At 40.8% G+C, this 22,919-nt stretch overlaps 1 protein-coding gene and 1 pseudogene across 2 annotated transcripts in view; both read right to left on the minus strand.

Annotated features, from left to right (window-relative positions):
* Nucleotides 1-1,167: 1,167 nt before the first annotated feature.
* PDK3 (pyruvate dehydrogenase kinase 3) overlaps nucleotides 1,168-22,919 on the minus strand; it is a 63,624-nt gene continuing 41,872 nt past the window's right edge. The window contains exons 6-12 of the mRNA XM_021705650.1: nucleotides 20,313-20,390; nucleotides 12,054-12,130; nucleotides 10,653-10,754; nucleotides 10,162-10,272; nucleotides 7,158-7,271; nucleotides 5,707-5,846; nucleotides 1,168-1,865 (exon numbers count right to left, since the gene is read on the minus strand). Of these exons, the coding sequence (XP_021561325.1) occupies nucleotides 1,835-1,865; nucleotides 5,707-5,846; nucleotides 7,158-7,271; nucleotides 10,162-10,272; nucleotides 10,653-10,754; nucleotides 12,054-12,130; nucleotides 20,313-20,390 (653 nt within the window). The 3' untranslated portion in view covers nucleotides 1,168-1,834. The remainder of the gene's footprint in view (nucleotides 1,866-5,706; nucleotides 5,847-7,157; nucleotides 7,272-10,161; nucleotides 10,273-10,652; nucleotides 10,755-12,053; nucleotides 12,131-20,312; nucleotides 20,391-22,919) is intronic.
* LOC110594183 lies at nucleotides 18,578-19,251 on the minus strand (annotated as a pseudogene). Its single transcript, XR_002481189.1, has one exon. The product of XR_002481189.1 is annotated as a 60S ribosomal protein L19-like (transcript).

Below are 22,919 nucleotides of genomic sequence, written 5' to 3' on the forward strand. Positions count from 1 at the left end.
CCACACGGTAGAACATTGCCAGAACAAGGCGGGAGGGGACCAGCCCTGAATTTGTGGCCTCCTTCCCACTACGGTATTTCATACTTGAAAGTATAAAGGTGTATGTTTAGAAATGGAGGCCTAGTCAGATAATGATATACTATCTAATGTTGGTAAGAAAGCCAGAGACTTCAAATGGAAAGGGTCATTATTTTCACATCTCTTACACAAGGAAACAATCCTATGGCACAGCCCCATCCCCAAGACACAGACTCCGTCCTCAAGCCTGCAGACTTCCATATGGACCACCCCGTCCCCCCTCTCTCAGAAGTCCATCTGTCTTTCTCTTCTCTGATGGAATCCTTCTAAGGATGGAAGAAGAGATGAGACCTTTCTAAAGATGAAGGGAATGACCACGAGCTCAGGTAACATAATGAAATGAAACAAAATCAGACTCAGAGGAACGAAGAGAGAGGGCTGCCACTGACCCACGTGCAGCTGGTCAGAGCACAGCTCATCCCAGGGAGGCCCCCCCCCCCGCCCCACCGCCCAGGGGCCCCAGCGGGGAAGCCCGCCGCCACCACCATGGCACTCAAGGAGGGGAATACTTTACAAAGGACTTTTCCACCAGTGCACTCAATACTTAACTATTGGATGGAAGCATTTATATGGGCGTCAAGAGAAGGCAGAGTAGATGATATGAAAAATTACAGTGAAGAGAACCACAGCCTGTGGAGCAGTATAAATTGGGCCTTTAATCCAGGCTCTTGGAAGCCTTCCGTTGTTGAGGGGTCAACACAACCCTGCTTCTCTTTCCTCACCCCAAGGCCTCTGCCCAGTCCGGCTTTCAGCAAAAAAGTAAAGGAGTATGAAAATCAGATCAACGATTCTAAAACTGGCCAAAAAGTCACGAAAATGAAAATTATGAAAACCAAGGGAATTTTTCAAAATAAACTAGAAAGACCTTTTCCCTTCAATAGCCGATTTTACAACTAGTAAAGTGCATCACACAGGGACTTCCAATTCCTCAGAAAACTACAAAGGAACAGAATATGATAAGTAGACTGGCAAAATTTCTACATAGCATAAAACGCCTCTTCCCACTTTTCACAAACTCGACAATGACCGAAAGATAGTTTTTCACTTAAGATCTTTGAAACCAAGGGGTTAAGTGAAAAATCCCAAGACAACTTTTGGAATGCTTTAATTGACAGAATGGAAGTACACAAATGAATTTTAAAATAAAATCAATGCATCAGAGAGTAAGAGCTAATGTGAAACTTGCCGCACCTCACTCCGATCAGATGGAAGAAGGCAAAAGTTGAAATCACAGAGTGAGGAAGGACGCATATGAGAGAGGAAGGGCCCCAGGGCTGAATTGTTCAAGACACACTCTGCTGGTGTCTTCAACTTCCAGATCACCCAGGCCTTAGTCAGTGGTTTGGAAAACCATGGTGTTTGGTCACAAAGAGCAACCGCAGAAACTGGCTGTATCTGGAATGAGGAAGGAGCTTAGACTCCTGGGGAGAATGTAGACACTCGACTCTATGACGAGGAGGAGGGAGGTATGAGGGCACCAGAGCGCTAACGAGGCTCTGTGCCGTTTTACGACAGGCGCCAACCAAACCACAGCAACATACTAGGAAAAACTGCTTGGGTTACTACTTTAGTGAAGATCTGGAGCAGCTATAGGAAGGTTTTTGTGGAGAAGGTCCAGCTCATATAGAGAAATTACACATTCAAGCACTGGAGTACTATGGTGCCTTGCTCAGAGTTGGTGGAGGAAAGGAGTTCTCTCCGGTTGACTTGTGGAAGACAATCTTTCTTCTCAGAGAGGACATGAGCATTCAGTTCTCTAGAAAGTTCTATTAGTCTTGACCTTGTCCCTACAAAGAAAATAACAGGGATATACATAGTGAGTTTGAGTACAACCTTCTCTATTTAACCAAGATGTACTCAGAGCATTTAGTTACAGTGATAATTCAAAAAGCTTTGAGTTATCTCAGAATTATTCTCTATGGTTACTACAGAAAGAGAATTACTGGGACGCCTGGGTGGCTCGGTCGGTTGAGCATCTGCTTTCGGCTCAGGTCATGATCCTGGGGTCCTGGGATCGAGCCCTGAGCAGGGAGCCTGCTTCTCCCTCTGCCTGTTCTGCCTGCCCCTTCCCCTGTTTGTGCACGTGGTCTCTCTGACAAATAAATAAATAAAATCTTTAAAAAAATTTAAAAAAAAAGAATTACTATTTATTACTTACACATCCTTTTTAAAAAGATTTTACTTATTTGAGAGAGAGATATAGCAAGAGAGAACACGAGTAGGGGGGAGAAGCAGAGGGAGAGGGAGAATCGGGCTCCCAGCTAAGCAGGAAGCCCAACACGGGACTTGATCCCAGGACCCCAGGATCATGACCTGAGCTGAAGGCAGATACTTAACCGACTGAGCCACTCAGGCGTCCCTTTATACATACTTCAAAACAGTTCTTTACTCTCAGTTAAAAACCTGATTAGAAATGAGGAATGATGGGCGCCTGGGTGGCTCAGTTGGTTAAGCGACTGCCTTCGGCTCAGGTCATGATCCCGGAGTCCCTGGATCGAGTCCCGCATCGGGCTCCTTGCTCGGCAGGGGGTCTGCTTCTCCCTCTGACCCTCCCCCCTCTCATGTGCTCTCTCTCATTCTCTCTCTCAAATAAATAAATAAAATCTTTAAAAATAAAAAAAAAAAAGAAATGAGGAATGAGTGCTAATGGGTACAGGGTTTCTTTCGGAGATGGTACAAATGTTCTCAAATTAGACAGTAGTGAGGGTCGCACACTCTGTGAATACACTAAAACTGTACACTTTAAGGGGGTGAATTTCATGGGGTATGTGAATTATATCTCAAAAAAACTGTTATTAAAAATCCGAGTAGGTTGTGATGAGCACCAGGTGATACGTGGAAGTGCTGAATAACTATATTGTACAGTTGAAACTAATATTACACAGCACATTAACTGAATGGAATTAAAATAAAAACTTATAAAGCCAAAAAAAGAGAAAAAGAAAAATCTGATTAGAAAATACATTTTTATAGCATTTCTCATTCACCTAGTGAATTTACCATAGCTACACTAAATACTTTCCCAAGATCACCACCAATTATCCTATTTGTATAATTTAACAGTTTTAATCATCAGGCTAACCATTTTCCGATTTTAAATATTGCTTTCTGCTAAAACTTGTTTACCTAATAATATATTAGAAATCAAGACTCATAATTAGTATACAACCTGCTAAACTATTTAGTTTTAAAATGGCATTTAAAACAAGATTCAATTAAAGCCATCTTCTTGCAGTCCAAACGGACCATATTATTTATGAAGACTGCTTCTGTACTACCCAAATAACTCCCTCCAGCAGAGCAATAGCTTGCATTAATCGGTCACAGTGATGCCCAACATGTCACCTGACTGACACAGAGACTGAAAATGAAATCAAGGGAAATGGATCCAATTGTTTCAAGCTGATTTAGCTTAATCTTGGCCAGGGATGGTATGTGTATGTCTGTATGCACAGCCATGTGTACGTTTGCTCTCACGTGCACAAACCAAACTCCTCTACGGAGATGAATGACTGGTCCGGCAATACTGTACAGAGGTCCATCACAATGCTTCCATAGAGAAAAAAATCAATAGAGATACCCTTTATATCATTCATCAGAAAAGACCAACACTACTATAATGGGGCAAAATCACAGAGCTATGTCAACTATATTTGCATACAAATACCTTTCTGTTGCATTATGTTAAGAATCAAGGTTTTCAGGATAAGAAGAAATATGCACAATTAAATTACATTTGGGTGAAATATTGCAATGTTAAAATCAAACTGAAAATATCAATATGAACTTATGATTTTAAAATATGTATTGTATAGTTCTGTCCAGAAAAGGGGGACTAGACAAGGTATAATATACACCCCCAACTTCCAGATAAGGGTCTTTAATACCCGTTAGAGGCAAATAGGACTCCTTGAGGGAAATGGCTGATTCTAGGATGGAGGTAGGGAAGGTATAAGATGAGACCGAGATACCATCTTGGGCCAGAAAAAGCTTTCAAAAGATCAGTGGGGTTTTAGCAAAGGAACACCGAGGATCTGACTCGAAACAGTTACGGAGGATCTGACTCGAAATAATTACCAATGGCCAAAGGTGTGCCAATTTAATCATCAAAAAGATAGCTGCTACATGCAATAACATAGATGAACCTCACAGAAATCTAGACACAAAAAGAGTACATACTACATGTTACTTTTAAGTTTAAGAAGTGATAGAGTCAGTTATAAGAATGGGTGACAGACTCAGAATAATGGCTACATGGTGGGGATGCTAAAGGGGGAAGAGTCTGATTAGAAAGGGGAGGCTTTCCAGGTGCTAGAAATATAGATGCAAAAATGTGTCAGGCTATAAACTTAAGACTTGTGCACTTTATATACGTGTGTGTGTGTGTGTGTGTGTGTGTTAAGTTCTAATTGAAACATACTGAAGGAAAGTCTACACTATCCATAATAATCCTCGAAAAAGAGAAAGCCAGAAACTCATTTGTTACCGTTTAAGGTAAATCTTACCTCAACTTGTAACCCTGAAAATTGGTAATTAAAGGGAAAGATTTAAATTCTTATCCTGCCTTGTCAGGAGACACTGTACTTCAAAAGGTACCTAAATGGGGGTACCTGGGTGGCTCAGTCGGGTAAGCATCCGACTCTTGATTTTGGCTCACGTGATGATCTCAGGGTCCTGGGGTTGAGCCCTATGTCGGGCTCCCCACTCAGCGCGGCGTCTGCTTGGGATTCTTTCTCTCCCTCTGCCCTTCCCCCACGCTCATGCGTGTGCACGCACGAGCTCTCTCTCTTTCTCAAAGAAGAAAAAATAATTGGAAACCGAAGATTGGATTGTTGCCCTTATTACCATAAAGTAGTGAAACCTGTTGTTCTGTGATTAGTTTTATTTTTTCTGTTTTCATTTATTTATTGTGGTAAACTATACATAACATTTGCTATCCGGTAAGATGGTAAGAAATGGCTGTTTTTAAGTGCACAATTCAGTGGCGTTAAGTACATTCACAGTGTTGTGCAACCATCACCACCATCCACCTCCAGAACCTTGTCATCTTCCCAATGGAAAATCTATACCCATTAAACACTAACTCCTCATTCCCCGTGCCCTTGGCAACCATTCTACCTTCTGTCTCTATGAGTTTGACTTTGCTCGATACCTCACTTAAGTGGACTCAGAGAGTCCGTGTCCTTTTCCGTTGTATGGATAAACCACATCTCGTTTATCTTGACTGATAATTTTAACTTCTTTATTTTTTTCAGATTCAATCCATGCACAGACTTTCTCTAAACATTCTCCTGTCAATCTCTATAGGTGATGATAAATTGCAAGACTTACTTTTAAAATCAAATCTATGGCAGGATAAACCTTGCTCACTGTTGTTAATGCCTCCACAGTGTAAGGACCCCTAGAGCATCAGCACCTCTAGTGGAAGGGCTACTCTGGCTACCTGGTTCTTGCTGTCCTTCCTGTCCGGAGTGAAAAAGCTGCTCCAACCTTTCTTTAGAGATCACTTTGCTCTTCCAGTGGGGGAAAAAAAAAAACCCACAAAGATTTGGCTAAAGGTATCATCTGGCTGGTACATTCTAGAGAAAAATCAGATACTTTATAATAGAAAGCAAAGTGGGAAATTACTGTTTCGCCTTGTATTTTGAGGCATCCCTAGGTTCTCTGCTGGGATTGCTCCAGTCATCAGCTTCGGGTGTGGTCTTGTAATGACGCCACGCAGACTTATTAAAAACCGGAAGTCTCTCAAATGATTCACTTGAAAGTGCCTAAGAGACAAACAAAAATATACACCAAAGAACCACAGTGTCATTTTTCTCACATGAAATACTAACCCAAATTTTACTATTTAAAACATTAGAAACCTTAATGCATATTTTTGGAATATTAAAATTAAATTTTCATAGTTAACTTAGACTGGCCAGGATGAAATTAAAGCTCTTTTAAAAGGAATAAAAACATTCACTCATTCAAAACCAGTACTAAAGTACATAAAATAAGCAGAAGAAAAAGCATTTTAATTCAGTTAATACTGCTTTGAGATACTCAATCATCTTGACTATATGGTCTTAGGCCAAGCACTATCACTATCACTGGCCAACTGCTCTCCCAGAGGGCCCATACAGAAATAAAGTTTCGTATATACTAAGTTTATAAACATAAGCCCATAAGGTGATATTAAATATCACATCATTTTGATGCACTGGCATCTAAGATAAATACTCCAAGTAACTGGTTAAGTAATGGTATAACACATGACATACAACACATAACACACTACACAGCTGTTAAAAAGAATGACCAGCTCTGTATGAATGGATATAGCGAGATCTCCAAGCTACACGGGAAAGCTAAAAAAAAAAAGAAAGAAAGAAAAGAAAAATGCTGAAATAATCATTGTGTGGGAAAAAATTATCTCCCCCCATATGCTTATCAATACAGAATCAACTCCAGGAGGCTCCATGAGAACCTGGTACCATGGTAACCTCTGGGAAAGAGAAGCGGGTGCCTTAGAGACAGTGGTGGGAAAGACTTAAGTTTTCCCTTTTGTAGCTTCTCAATTTTGTACTATGTGCCTGTATTACCTATTTAAGAAATCCTCCAAATATTCCAGACTTTAGAAATAAATAAAAGTCTGATGCCACCAACGCATGAGAAAATCTGTGTTACAGGAGCTTTGTTATTAAATCAGCCTATTTATATCACCGTACTATGATTACTGAATTCTTGGAACTCTGGGAAAGCCAGCGAGTTTTAAAGTAAAAGACTCAAACACTTCAGTTTATGAAAATCTGTCTCCTTTTAGATTAGTCCTGTCAATGCTTATGCAATTTAAAAGAAATCACAAGTAAGAATCACGGCTTTAAAAATCAGCATTTTAGTTTTTACATCTCCATGTTTCATATTTTGCTATATCTGAGCATAAAATCAAGGGCAGGACATACCCTGGTTTTCCCATAAAACTGAAGTAAATCTGAAATGGCATCTAAGAGATGATGTAGGGCTATTCTCCATTAGTTACTAGAACTTAAAGTTTTCAAAAGTAAAGATGTCTTCATATGACTAATAAAGTACAGTACCTTTAAATAAATGACAGCATCAGTACCGACTCCTTCCATGGAATAGAGTTTTAGATCTCCTTGGAAATATCTAGCATACAGACGAGAAATTGGCAAGCCATAACCAAATCCAGCCTATCGAGAAAAGAAAATTAATACAATGAGACATGCACAAATGCTAACATAGTTGGTATGAGGACTATTCAGGAAAAGTAAAATTCTCTTTTAAAAATTTATTTATTTAGAGAGCGAGGGCAAGGGAGAGCACGAGCAGGAAAGGGAGAGAGAGAATCCTTCAGCAGACTCCCCTGAGTGGGGAGCCCGACGCAGGGCCGATCCCAGGACCCTGAGATCATGAGCCAAAATCAAGAGTTGGATGCCCAACTGCCAGAGCCACCCAGGCACCCCAATTAAAAGGAATTCTTAATTCAGGTTTAAAGCAAATAAATTATTGATCCACCCTTTACAATGATGTGTATACTCATTTAGGGCAAACAATCTATTTTCGCAAAAACACTTCTTTTATGTTTGGAAAATATTAGAAATACTCCAAATTTTGACTAATGCTTTTTTTTTTTTTTTTTTTTTAGCATTTTAAAGTAAACTGTTGGCATTTTTAAAGCAAATTCCAAATCAAGTGGAATTTGAACTGGTAACAAAACTAAACCACATCATCCTGAAGTTCCATTATCAGATTTTCTTGCTCTCTTAAGTGAAAATTAAATTGAGTAGCACAAGAGTTCAAATCTACCAGTACCCAGGCTGCTACACTGAAAAGAACATTTCCTGAGTCTACTTCCTAAGGTTCTGGGAATGCTGAAATATTTTGATGTATGGTAGATCACATATGTTTAGAGACGAGAAAACAAGTCCAGTAACCCTCCTATATCTTCATGTACTAGAACCCTGAATGTAACAGGTTGTTGAAAAAAGAAAAGGTCTCAGATATTGACAAGAACAGTAAGAACTTACTGAGATAATCTCAGTAAGTCTGGAGTGGAGGGGCAGATTCAGTGCCTCAAGCTTTGGCCCCTCTGATGGAATTCCCTGACAAGGTTAATGAGGAGGCAGTGGGGTAATGCGCTCGTGGAGCAGAGGCTGCGTGGGCTTTAGGCTCACAGAGACCTGAGTAGAAATCCACTCTGAGCAGTTTACTCAACCTCTCTCAGACTGTTTTGTCATCTGAAGATTTAATAAAAAGCTTCCCTCAAAGCTGCTCTGAGGATTAAATAATATAACAAGTGTCAAGTCTTGACACAGTGCCTAAGACCTAGTAAAAGTAAATAAACGGAAGCTGCTATTATGGCTACTACAGGGCAACAATTTTACCAGGTTACATGGATTTCTACCATTTGCAAACATCTTTCCTAGATTCCTTCCTCAGGGCAGGGCCTAACTCAAAGGGTTGGGTATGACCGAGCGCACTGTCATTCCAGGGCTTTAGTATTGGCACAATATGGCCGGTAGTGGAGACAAGACATCCATGATGATGAATGCGGTCACCACAGCAAAGAAACCAGAATACTCTAGGAAGAGGCCAAGGAAATGCGCCTCTTATATTCCAGCAAGGCCCAGAGCCTGCCCTCAGGTCTACCAGGGAACAGTCGAGAACGCCTGAGTCCAATACCATCGTGGGAGTGAGGAGCCAGGTAAGCTGTGAGAACACAGAAGAGGGGTCTCTAACTTGGATTGGGTGAGGTTCATCCAGGTTTTCCCAGGGTATCAAAGGATCTGACAGGAGTTGGGGATATATACAGTTGATAACTGGGACATATGCTAGTGGAAGCCTTTCTTCAGAAGGAGAGGCCGTATGGGACATGGGAAAGAACGCGGACACGACCAGTGCCGGCTGTGCCCTAGTGAGTGCAATGACTTTGGGCAAGGCGCTAACCTTATTTTCTCATCTATAAAATGGAAGGTTAGATACATAATATTTTAAGGTCTCTTACATCAATTGTTTCATTTTTTAAAAAAAGATGACAGAACAGCTGTCCGCAAATTGCTCTCTTGAGACCTGGAATAGAGGATCCACAGTCCTTCAAACAACTGGGGAAGGCTCCAGATTTGCTTGTAGGGTTTTTTTTTTTTTTCTTTCTTTCTTTCTCTACATTTACTTAAGTAGGTACCAGAGCCTGGTGAAGGCAATGCCTTTCAAAACTGATCTTTCAAGAATTTTCTTGACTCCTATAAAAATGACTTCTCCATTTTCAACATGTTGAGTTAACAAACTCTGTCTCGAATAAATGATGCAAAGTGTTGGATTTTATTCATACAAATAAAATATAATCTCACGTGCTTATCAGTCAGGTAGGACTTGAAAATGAAACTTAATTTGCACCCTCAACCATTTTGCAGACTGATAGATATGTTGCTGTGTTTAATGACAAAGGGTTCAATTGTTGTTTGTCAATTAGAAACACTCAGCAGGGGAACAAAGTGTGGCCCTAGCAGGATCTAAATGCTGCCATGGTAACCTGAGGCTTTTCTCACTGCCTAATAGAGCCCAGACAGAAAGGGCTCAGAAAATGCATACGCCACCTATATGTTCCCTCCTTATGCTGTTTACTATACAAAATTTAATGTGTTCACAATCTAACATTCCAATTACATAAACAGATGTGGTGGGGGAAGTTCAAAGGCCCCGGGGTGATCTGGGTCTCCACAGTACGCAGTGCCCAAGTGCCCAGGACCACGCGGCAGCCGTAAGCGTTCTGCGGCAACTTTGCTCGCCGGCTATTAACCTTCTACCCCCTCCGAGGGTAGCACCAGGTAGGGAATGGTGCTCCCGCAGCAGTCGGAACCAAAGGGAAGTGCTTTTTCTCTACATTAGGAAGTGAGGTACTCAGCTCTGAGTGTTTCTTAGACAAAATTAGAAAATCTAAGTCCAAAGGATTCACAAAGAAAGTAGCAGTCCTCCAAATCATGCAGGAAACATTAGGGCAAGGAGCCAGGGAGAAAGGCCGCTCTGCTGGAGGCCCTTCTTGTGTTAATGGTCTTTCCTTAAGCAGCACTTTAAGATGCTTACCAGAGGGGCGGCTCTTGTAGGCTCCAGGCTAGGTCTAGGAGCAGTTGAATACATGTAGTTAAAAAGACGGTCTATTTTTCGAAGTGGGACACCACCACCTAGGTCACTTATCTGTAATGTACAAAATGGTTTTTTTAAAAAGTCAATGTATACTTAGTACGAAGCAGGAAGTTCATTAAAGTACATACCAGGTAACTCTAAAATGTACAAGGGCTTTGAACCCCCAGGGAAATATGGTTCCACTGTGAACAACCTAAAACAAAGGAGGCAGGGAAGGGCACTAGAATCCGACAGACTTGGGCCGAGGTCTTGTTCAACTCCCTGAAAAATGGGGCTCTGATAAGTTTAAATGAGGTAACAAGCTAAAGATCTAACGTGGTACATACAAATAAGACATTCAGGGTCCATTTTCTTCTCTTCCCTCAGATTCCTCAAGGTCTGGGTTACTATTAAATTAACTGATAAAGTATATGTGCAAATAAAGCCGTTACCTTAATGGACAAGTCTTCTTTACCCAGAGTAACAAGGGTTTTAACAGACGGGTAGGCTTCTTTTCTGTCTTCATATAGTTCAACTGTCGCTCTCATTGAGTTCTGAAATAATAAGACTTTTTTTGTAGCATACCATTGACTCACAAATCACAATTTAAAAAAAGAAACTAGCACAGGATTACTTATTACACAATAACACTTTTGTGGAGCAAATATTAGTTGGATTTATACACCATTTTTTTTCCTCTAAAGAACTTAGCTAAATGTGTGTTTGGATCACGGAAAAATTGCCCGATGCTTTATTTTGATTTCATCTAGTTTTATTTCCATCTATCACACTAAGTATTTTTTTTCTTTCTTTTTTTGTTTTTGCCTTAGGGTATTTCAGTTATTCAACTCTTAACCAAGAGGAATGTTTTTATCACATGTAACGAGGCTGCAGAGGCTCACTGATGCACTTTAAATCCTTATCAGTCTGCATTTACAGAGCACCTTTCCTCTAAAGAAGGCGGAAAACCTGAGAGTATTCATGCTTCCCACAGAAATTAATCATTTGGCTGAAAAAAACAAAACAAAACGCAGAAGCAATGTCAGTTAAAAAGAAATTCTGAAAAAGCCACAGCTGTTGAAGAGAAAGTTCACAATTGAATGCCCATCTCAACCTTAAAGTGTTACATCAGTGACATTATAATTTTGGGAAGCAAATCAGCATAACTGATTTTTCAGGTGTTCAATTTAGGGTTTTACACATCGGAAGAAATGAAATTGTAGCTTAAACACCTTGTGCCTATAATACTGCTCTTAGAAATGCCATGAGCTACTGATTAACAAAAGCAACAGCTAAGCTATAGAGAGTCTAAAGAGGTTTTGTTCTTTTTTTGGGGGGGGTCCCTCTTTTTGGTCCAGCCCCTCACCATCTTTCCCCTCTGCTTCCATCAGAGCTTCTGAATGGACTCAAATACTTAAAAGGTTATGGGGTCTCTCGGTAGGAAAACAACTGTTGACGCACCAACGTGCTTAATGTTCGCAAACATAAATATGCAAACACACGTATTTATTTTGATCTGGCTACCATCATCAATAAAGCCTTTGCCAGGTTTGGAAACTAAAAAGCATCTCTAATCTCGTAACTGAAGAACAGTATGGATTTTTACATAAAATCACCACAGTACAATTAAGCTTCAAAATCAATATGTACTAATATTCACGAAAACTATACCATACACAGCAATTTTTCATCTCATAGTGTACAAATTATAAAACCCACAGGGTATCAGAAATAGACGTTTTAAAATGGTTATGCAAAACCTTTTTCTTATGCTAATCTAATGAATCCATTATGCCCTGAATCAAAGTAATTTAAAATGAAGACTTCTTTCCGTGTTTTTAAATTCCACTTACCTTGAACAACTCAAATAGCATGTGAAACAGGTGTGAGGGCACATAAACTACCTGAATAGGTTTGTCTGGAGCTTTGGCTGAAAACAGACACAAAGACCATCAATGAATAAGGACCAAAACTATCAGAAAGCCAAGAATGTGGCTGGCATTCTATTTTCCAAGTACATAAAAAAGAACTCTACACGAAAGGCTAATTTAGGTTTCCACCTCTAAAGGCAGGGCTGAGCAAAAGCAAATGCTTGGAAGTCCAACAAACCCAGGGAGAAATCTGGCTCCTTCACTTGCCAGCCATGTGACCTTGGGCAGGTTACTCAATCTCTCTGAACCTTGGCTGAGCAAAATTGGAATATTATCACGTATGTCGTAATATTCTGAGCATTATATAAGTCATCTAAATATCGCTCAGTGTTTTTCAAATTCGGGGACACCACCCCCAGTGGTGACCCCAGTGGTCATCATGGGGAATGTGAAGCCACAGAGGGAAAGGGGCGCATCTTTTTGGCAGACTAGACTAAGGAGCAATGTTAACTTCTGTCCAATTTCAACAAACAAGACATATTATAGAGTAGAATTTAAGGTTCACATAACTTTTCTACTAGTAGCTAGCAGACAACCCCCCCACCCCCCACCTGCAACCATGCCCTCCAGAGACCCAAAGCCCTTTCTCCTTGCATCAGGGATCCGGAGGAAAATACGAGAAACACTGAATCCCATGTCAGGCACTAAGAACAGCGTGGGCTATAGAGTAGATGGTGGATAATTTGGTCCTTCCTCCTCATGACCCAAAATCACTTAAAAGACTGAAACTACGTGAACATTCTCCAGTAGAACAGAGACATAGTCACCCATGTTATAATTTTCGACCTGACCTAACTACTTCCTCCAATAAAGTAAGTAACAGGGATATAAAGTAGAGTAAACATTTGTTAGGCTTTTAGCAGTTGATGAAAAGCTTACATATGCATTATCCAAGTGAATCCTCATGACACTACAGTGTGGCTCACAGGGAAGGTGGGTTATAGGTGAGGACACGGGCTGTGCAAAGGTTATGTGACTTGCCTGCTTAAACAGAAGGCCCTGAAATGGGACAACTGAACCAAGAGTTTCTGACTCTGAATCCTGAACTCCTTGATGATTACTTTTGAAATTATTCAGTAAAATAAATAAAGAAATGAAATTTCTAAAAAAGAAAAAAAGTAAAAGTCCTTCTACCATTTCCCATCTCATCCCCCAGTCTGCACTCGGAGGCAGCCACTTGCTACTATTTCTGCTTTAGTCTTTTGGTTGATAGTATTTCCATTCTGGTCTGCAAGCCTAATGAACTCCTCTGTACTCTGTCTATAGGTTTTTTTTTTTTTTTTTCCAAAAGCTGAAAATTGAGGGGCGCCTGGGTGGCTCAGTCGGTTAAGCATCTGCCTTCGGCTCAGGTCCTGATCTCAGGGTCCTGGATGAAGCCCCGCATCAGGCTCTGCACTCAGTGGGGAGTCTGCTTATCCCTCCGCCCCTCCCCGCCCCCACTCATGCTCTCTCCCGCTCAAATAAAATCTTTTTTTAAAAAGGCTGAAAATTGACAGTGTTGGGAACAAAATAACTAGGTAAATATGGATCACTGCAGAGCAGCCAGGACAGTGTAGTTGAACAATATTTCCTTCCCTGTGATTCCAATGACGTTTCATGGGTGACATGAAGAAGAATGTTCTCGGCCTTAAGGTGAAATGCATTCTCTTAATCCTCCACCCAAATCTCAAAATCATGCTACCCTTTTTTTAGGTTACTGAATATTTGGACTGTGTCCTTCTTACAGTTTTGTTTCCTGGATCTTCTAACTACCCTTCCTCTTGGGTAACTGGACAAGAAACATGCTCTCCGCACTGTATCACTAAGATCTTCCAGCTTCTATTCTAGTGCATGGTATCCATTTCATTCTTTAAGATTTTTCAAATTAGAATTGCCTTCCAAACATGCTGCATAGCCATCATTTTCAAACTGTTTTTGAATGAAGTTCTAGTATGTTCTTCACTATTTCTTATGTCCATATTATATACACCATCAAGTCAGTCAAGTAGCCTACCTCAGAAAGGTGCCCTTGGGAAATACATTTCTCAATCCTTACACCTCTGACTCACTTGAAGGTTTGGCTTAGCACAAAATTCTGCATTCAAAATCATTTTCTCTCAGAATTTAGAAAGCGGGGGCGGGGGGTGGGGGAGAGATAGTCTCCTGGCCATTGCAGTGCAGCTGGTAAGTTTAATGCTAGTCAGGTTTTCCTCACGCTGCTGGGTGTTGCCCGAGGTCTGACAGACCTTGGTAGTAATATTCTTGTTGAAGAATGAGGAACTGGATGAATCATTTGAGGGAGCTGGTGTTCATTTCCTCCTGGGGCCCTCAACTAAAGGAGAAGGCTGACCTGGAGCCCTGCGTATCTGGTCAAGACTTCTCAAGTGACTTTAGGATGGGCAGACAGAAAGCTGGCTTCTGACCGGAGGGTGCCCCAAATTCTCAATGAAGAGGGCTTTACTTTGGGTTAACAATAGGTACATGAACAGCCCCACTTTTTCCAAGGTTATTCTTGAAGAAAGTACTCTGATTTTAATTTCTGCCCCAGGAAAAATGCTTGTGACTGACTATAGGCAGAACACAGCCCAAGCCCACCGGTGCTCTGCCTTAGACCAGCTTTCAACTGACCCCTACCTTTTGGCTTCCCTTTCCAATGCTTTGCACCTACTGGCTCTTCTCCCAGGGTCCCCCCATCTTTGCTGCAGCCTCTCCTTTGTGGCTTCTTCTGCTCAGTCCATAATCAGCAGACTTCCATCGGTTTACCCTCTGGCAGGAGGTAGGATCAGTGGTCCACTGATGACTGCCCCTGGTTTCTTTGCCGTTTTTCTTTGTATTCCTCTGTCATTTTAATGGATCCCCAGGAACAAGTTGAACACTCAGGCTATCTTGTACCAAAAGGCATGATTAGTTATATAAACAGCCTTCTGAATTCAACCTTTCACTCCAAATCTTTTTCCAGATCTAATCTTTGATTTTTTCTTTTCACTTGAACCAACATTCTCTAGGAGTCATCTGTAGGCTTACTCAATTACTTGTACTTTTATTTTCTTTGGGAACATTACAAGTTAGATGTCTTTCCTTCCTTTTAAAACCAAGTCCAACGCTTTTGTCCATGACTTAACCTAATCCTGGGTCCAACACCTTTTATGTAGTGGACCCTTAATAGATGTTTATTAACTTTCTAAAATAGAGCACAAATGCAATATGAGTTTTCCATCTAAGGGTACATTTTTAAAAGTAAATGGAAAAAATGGCCTAGGTTTTTCATGCTCAAGACTCAAGAAATAATCAAGTCTATTTTACAGTCATTGCTTCAAAAACCATTAGCTGAAACAACATTTAATAAATACCAACAAAACTCCACATGGGATACAAAGAGTTTTATTTGGAATCTTATAGGACAGTTCTCCTATAAGAATGAAAAAACTAGAGGCTAAGCAGAAAAGAAATGCATTTGAGAGAAAAGGTAGGTGGGCACTTCGAGATGATGAATCGAGTCCCAAAGTCAATGGATAAGGCTATTAGAAACAGTACACAGTATGGTTCAAAGTTATACTGGGATTAATTCCTGATTCTGGCATTTAATAGACACACTAATAGGTATTTAAAACATCTGAGCCTCAGTGTTCCATATCTGAAATGGGCACAATACATATCCCATTGGGTTAATATAAGGATTAAATGGGATAATAGTGATAAACTAGTTTACAAAGAGCCCGCCACAACGTAAGTAGTCAATAAATGTTGGCTAGTATCATTACTAAAAGATTAACTTTATGGTGTTAACAGGACTACCAGCAATGGCTTTTCAACTGTTGTATAGAACCCCTTAACTGAAAATACCCACAAAAGTATCCAATATAGGGAAACTAGAAATCAAAGATCCCAGGATAGATACACACCTTTTCTGTGAACCCTCTTTCTTTTTTTAAAAAACATTTTATTTATTTGACAGAGAGAGAGAAAGCGAGAGAGGGAACACAAGCAGGGGGAGTGGGAGAGGGAGAAGCAGACTCCCCGCCGAGCAGGGAGCCCGATGCGGGGCTTGATCCCAGGACCCTGAGACCATGACCTGAGCTGAAGGCAGACGCTTAAATGACTGAGCCACCCAGGCGCCCCTGACTTGAAGTTTTCATGTTGCACACCAAACCCAGAGGTATGAATGAACCTCTTGACAGGAAAGACTAATCTAGAAATGGTGAAGAAATGCAAGTAGTAACCATAAGGCTTATCATTCCCAAGTCAACCCTGACTTCCAGTAGCCACCCTTTTAAAAATACCCAGTTTGTGTCTGGTGCGGTATTTAAGGCCCTAGAAACAGTATCCTTTTATCACCACACGAGGTGATCTTATAGACAAGGAAGTTGCTCGTCGTATTCCCTCCCACTGCCTGGCTGGCTATAAAGCTCACACCATTCCTCTGAGCCATGCTGCATCACCTTCACCACAAGGATCCAAAACAGGTTAAAAAAAAAAAAGAGGTATCTTTGCTTAATGTTTTGGCAAGTGATTTCTCAGGAGAATCAGAAAGCTAAAATGAGAACAAGTGTGACAAAATGGATGCTTGTCTCTGGAGAAACCAACGTGGGTTGCCACCGGGGACGAGTCAGAAAAATCTGAAACCTGATAGAAGATAAACACCTGTTATTTCTAATGCTCCTGTTAAGTGCTATCAAATGGCTAATAAAGGAAGTTCATTTGAGCTGGCTCCCAATATCCAGAATTCTAGTGATGACTGGTAAATACTGACGGTGTTCATGTAGTATGCTCTCCATAGTCGTATTCCCTACTATCTCAGGGGTCTACAATGGCAAAGAAAAAAACTCCCAAAGATTCAGAATGCAAGATGATATGTCAAACTAATGGAACGATTCTCAGGAAGCACCACAGGTTCTCTCAGGCTAGCGGCAGCCTCACTGCTCTCAAGTGCAGAGCAGAGGGCAGTGTTACTCACGCCTGTTCAAGGCGCCCGTTGGGTAATGGAAGCAACGTGAAAGCAGCAGCTCTGCTAGTTCACACAGGCTCTGAAAATGAGTCCATGGGAATCTGGATCTAATGGATTTCCTTCCAGGGAAGCTGAGATAGGCGACACGCTGTGGGAAACACCCACTCTCTATAAAGTGACATCTACTTAAGGTGTTCAGGACCAACCTCTGACCTGCATCTCTCCCACGGAACTTGTTAGAGCTGAAGCACAGCCCTTAGCCATGTCCCCAAAGAGATCTGACATTCAGAAAACCATAACGAGAAATCATAAACACATTGCCCAAAGCAACAGGAAACTAGAGGCTGCCTATAACCAGCAGCATTCATTTATCTTAGTGATGGGAAAGGGGGCTTCAAAAATCATGCATGAGACAGTGCCAAAAATAGTCGTTAATCTCCTCTCCTGGTGAGGTGCGCTGCCCAGTGTGACAGCCTCACTGAGAACTGTGTGACACAGCTGACTGCTGGGAGTCAGCAAGAGCAGGCGAGCTGCTCTGGCCTTTACGGTGACTCAGGCTGCCATTCACGCAAAAGAGCAATTGGTTACTACCTGCGAATTTAAGTTCCATGTTTGACAAAGAGAAATGTGCACGGTGGGGCGCCTGGGTGGCTCAGTTGGTTGAGCAACTGCCTTCGGCTCAGGTCATGATCCTGGAGTCCCAGGATCGAGTCCCGCGTCGGGCTCCCTGCTCAGCGGGGGGGTCTGCTTCTCCCTCTGACCCTCCTCCCTCTCATGCTCTCTATCATTCTCTCTCTCAATAAATAAATTAAAAAATAAATAAATATTGGTGGGCTTTCTTTAAAAAAAAAAAAAAAAAAAGAAAGAAATGTGCACGGTGAGGTCAGGCCTCGCTTAGCCGGTATGAAGAAGAGGTAAGACTGAGACGCTTCTACTCAGGAATACTCAAGCGAAGTGCATTCACTTCTGGTAGTGTATTGATCCAAAATATGGGCACAACTCTTCTCAGAGAACCCAACAGATTTAGAAAGCAGCTCTGATTCCATACCTTCTAGTAGAATGTAGGGGCAACTGTCCTATAACAGTCTCACGTCTTTGCACATGTTGATCTCATTATAAGCAAAATACATTTTTGGCATATTTTTGAGAGGGAATTTGGTTTATCTTTAATTGTAAATGCCCACACCGTATGTAAGATTCAGTCATTCCACTTCTAGGGACCCAACCTACAGAAATGCTTCCACGTGTTCACAATTTTCCCACCCTCCAGACACGGACACACCCTTCACTGTTCATTATAAAGAATATGGGAAAATTAGAAATCCTAAATGTCCGCTCAATGGTAAATGACTAAATAATGGCAATCTACACTGTGGATAATCTCTACATGACATTAATACATGCAAAGATCTTCAAGGCAAAGTCAAGAATACCAGTTATAGAACACGTATAGTTTCAACCCCATTTACGTAAAAAAACAAAGCTCTATATGGTCCTGAGAGAGTAAGGGGACTTTCACTTCTTTTTTTTTTTTTTTGGCAGATAAAGGTTGGTTTTATTGAATAACTGATCTGTGTTACTGCCGAGGCCACTATGCACAGACAAAAGAGAGGGAGTTTTATTTCTTCGTCTCTTCCTCTTTGGACAGAGTCTTGATGATTTCCTCCTTCTTGGCCTGGAGCTGCTCTTCACGGCGCTTGTGAGCCTCCTTGGTCTTAGATCTGCGGGCCTCAGCCTGGTCAGCCAGAAGCTTCTCGCGAGCCTTGTCGGCCTTCAGCTTGTGGATGTGTTCCATGAGAATCTGCTTGTTCTTGAACACGTTACCCTTCACTTTCAGGTACACGCTGTGATACATGTGGCCGTCAATCTTCTTAGATTCACGGTATCTTCTGAGCAGCCGGCGCAGAATTCTCATCTGGGTTACCTTCTCAGGCATTCGAGCATTGGCAGTACCTTTTCTCTTACCCCAGTGCCCATATGTCTGCCCCCCTAGCGGGCCCAAGTGTTTTTACGGCACCAAGCCTGGGAATGGACAGTCACAGGCTTCCGGATGATCAGCCCATCTTTGATCAGTTTTCGGATCTGCTGACGGGAGTTGGCACTGGTGATTTCATTGGTCTCGCTGGGATCCAACCAGACCTTCTTTTTGCCACAGCGGAGGGCACTGGAGGCAAGCCTCTTCTGAAGCCTGAGCATACTCACAGCTGCGACCGCAGCGCCGAAAGTAAAGGGGACTTTCACTTCTTACTCTACATTCTGTATTGTTCGTATTTTTCCAACGAGCATGTCTCTCTTATAACTTACAAATAAATAAAGGTAACATGCAAATAAATATAGAATCATATGACTAAGATAACAATCAGCTATAACCCTGTAATCCAGAAAGCTGTTGTTTGTATTTTGGTGCTATCAATCTGCTTCAAGATATTTTCCACTGAACTTGCGCCACTACAAACTTTGATAGCCTGTGTTTAAAAAAACTCAACTTTTTCCATACATTCAATATTCTTTTAAAGCATTATTTTGAATGGCTGCTTAGTATTCTATCCTATGGACGTTCCACAATTTATTTAAATAATCTTCTATTGTGGAAAACATGGGTTGTTTTCTAATTTTTCTGTTTAAGAAAACCACTGTGATTGTTATTCTTGTACATACATCTGTGTACACTTTTATTTTCTCATAATAAATTTTCTGAAGTTTAATTTACCAGACCAAAGAATATGACCATTACTGAATTTTAATTTACTGGGCCAAGAGAAAGGACATTGCTAGCATTTTTTGAGAAAGGCTGTACTAATTTAAACTTATACCAGAAATGTGTAAGTGTTGTCGAGAGAGTATTTTTCTAGGCACCAATTCAAAGCATGACAACATTATAATCACGGCCATTTTCAAAGTCAAAACTGGCATTTCTCCATTTTTGTTTGTACTTCTCTGATTAATTAAACACGCTTTCATATGTTTACTGCTGCTTGGCATTTGTTGTTTTGAGAACTGCCTATTCATATGCTTGTGCACTTTCTACCTTGATGACTTCTGTTCCAAGAACTCTGAGTGCAAATTTTGTACATACTCCTGTACAAAAACTCCTTACAACAATATACCTAGGTGACCAAAGAGATAGAAAGGCTTTAAAAAGAAATGAAAGATGAAAAAGCAGCATAATTTGAGGCTCTCACTGAAATATAGCTCAGGTATCATCAGATTTTTAGTCAACTTATTTGTATGTAACGTTAAATTGATTTTTCTTTTACCATTGAATTCTTCGACTTCCAGCTCTGGAGCTACCAGGTAATACTGTTCACACAGCATCTTGGCGGTTTCATAGGCATCTGCAAAGAAAGAAAAAAGTTTAGCTTTAGACATAAGCAGACAGACAGACAAATAAAATAAACAAAACCAGGACAGTTACTAACCTGAGGGATTCACAATTAATTACTGCTTTTTAAAAACTAGTCTTTTTTGGCTATAATAGAATTATTATGACTGAACCAGAATTTCTCCTCCTTTCAAGATTTAATGACCACAACAACATCAAAATACCACGCTAATGACAATATGGCCAGTTCTATACTAAGCGTACATTTGTTTAGCTTTTAAATATTCCTAAAAGGCATTTTCCATGAAAATCTATAAACTCAAGACTATACTTCTGAACACCATGCAACCTGACTAAATTGCAGCAAAAAAATATTTGTTGTTACAATATTATTGACTATATTCCCTATGCTGTATATCTCTGTGACTTAATGATTTTATAACTGGAAGGTTGTATCTCTTAATCCCCTTCACCAATTTCACCCCTCCCCCACCTGCCCCTCTGGCAACCACCAGTTGTTTCCCTGTATTTATGAGTCTGTTTATTTGTTTTGTTTTTTAGATTTCATATATAAGTGAAATCATATGGTATTTGTCTTTCTCTGTCTGACTTATCCCACTTAGCATAGTACCCTTTAGGACCATCCATGCTGCCGTGAATGGCAAGACTTCATTCTTTTTTTTTCTGGCTGAGTAATGTTCCATTGTATGTATATACCACTCCTTTATTCATTCATCTATCAATGGACACTTGGGCTGCTATTGTGAATAATGCTGCAATAAATGTAGGGGTGCATATATCTTCGAATCAGTGTCTTTGTTTTCCTTGGGTAAATACCCAGAAGTGGAATTACTGGATCATATGGTACTGCTATTTTCAGTTTTTCGAGGACCCTCCATACTGTTTTCCATAGTAGCTGGACCAAATACACTCCCCCAAAGAGTGCACGAGGGTTCCCTTTTCTCCGCATCCGCACCAACACTTGCTATTTCTTGTCATTCTGATACTAGCCATTCTGACTGCTGTGAGGTGCTATTTTTTTTGTGGGTATGATTTGCATGGTGACAGATGGTGACTACACTTACTATGGTGAACACAGAGTAACGTACAGAATTGTTGAATTACTATGTTGTACACCTGAAAGTAACATTGTATGTCAACTATACTTCAATAATAAAAAAAATCTTTCTTAATTAAAAAACTATATGACATTCTAGAAAAGGCAAAAACATAGAGACAGCAAAACGATCAGTGGTTTCCAAGGGTTCAGGGGGAGGTAAGAGGGGCAGGGATGAACAGGTAGAGATGGGGCATTTTCAGGGCAGTAAAACTATTCTGTAGGATACTGCAATGGTGGATACATGTCATTATGCACTTGTTAAAGCCAGGAGAACTATACAACACAAAGAGTGAGCCTTAATGTAATCTAGAGACTTTAGTTAATAATAATATATCAATGTTGGGGTGCCTGGGTGGCACAGTTGGTTAAGTGGCCAACTCTTGGTTTCAGCTCGGGTTGTGATCTCAGGGTCGTGAGAGTAAGCCCTGAGTCGGGCTCTGCACTCAGCGGGGAGTCTGCTTCTCCCTCTCCCTCTGCCCCTCCCGCTTGTGCTCTCTCTCTAAAATAAATAAATCTTTAAAAAATAGTAATATATCAATGTTGGTTCATCAACTGAAATAAAAAGAATTTTAAAATACCTTTTTAAAAAATAATAATGCCAAAAGTTTCAAGATTTGCCAATTATTTGTAATGAAATATCAATAAGTATTTGCTGAATGAATGGGTTTCCATGAGCCACACGCTCTAAGTTACTGGGGACACTACTGTAGCTTAAAAATGTCCTTTAAGTTAGCTAAAGGTAATAGGTTTGGGCTGATATTTATCGAAGTCTGAGGAGCAACAGTTTGCTTTTGAAAGGAAAAAAAAAAAAGACATAGGGTAAGAAGATCAGGATTTTAAAGAAATAGCTGGAAGAGAATTCAGGCAGTTACATCCCAAAAGCCGGGTGACTGCTGGTCAGCGCTTCCCCCCACCCAGCCCTCGGCAACCACGGGTCTACTCTCTCTAGATTTGCTATTCTGGACACTTTACGTAAGTGGAATCACACAATACGTGGCCTTCTGTGTCTGGCTTCTTTCACTTAGCAGAGTGTCTTCAAGGGTCATCCATGTCTCAACGTGGGTCAGTACTTCATTCCTCCTTACAGCTGAATAGTATGACACTGTACACACGCACATTTTGTTTATCATCTGGTGAGGGACATTTGGGTTGTTTCCACTTTGCGGCTATTATGAATAATGCTGCTATGAAGATTCATGTCCAAGTTTTTTTGAACATATGTTTTCTTTTTTTTTTTAATTTTTTTTTTTTTTAAGATTTTATTTATTTGCGAGAGAGAGAGAATGAGAGACAGAGAGCATGAGAGGGAGGAGGGTCAGAGGGAGAAGCAGACTCCCTGCCGAGCAGGGAGCCCGATGTGGGACTCGATCCCGGGACTCCGGGATCATGACCTGAGCCGAAGGCAGTCGCTTAACCAACTGG

This window comes from Neomonachus schauinslandi, chromosome X, assembly GCF_002201575.2.
Source record: "Neomonachus schauinslandi chromosome X, ASM220157v2, whole genome shotgun sequence".
Lineage (NCBI taxonomy): Eukaryota > Metazoa > Chordata > Mammalia > Carnivora > Phocidae > Neomonachus > Neomonachus schauinslandi.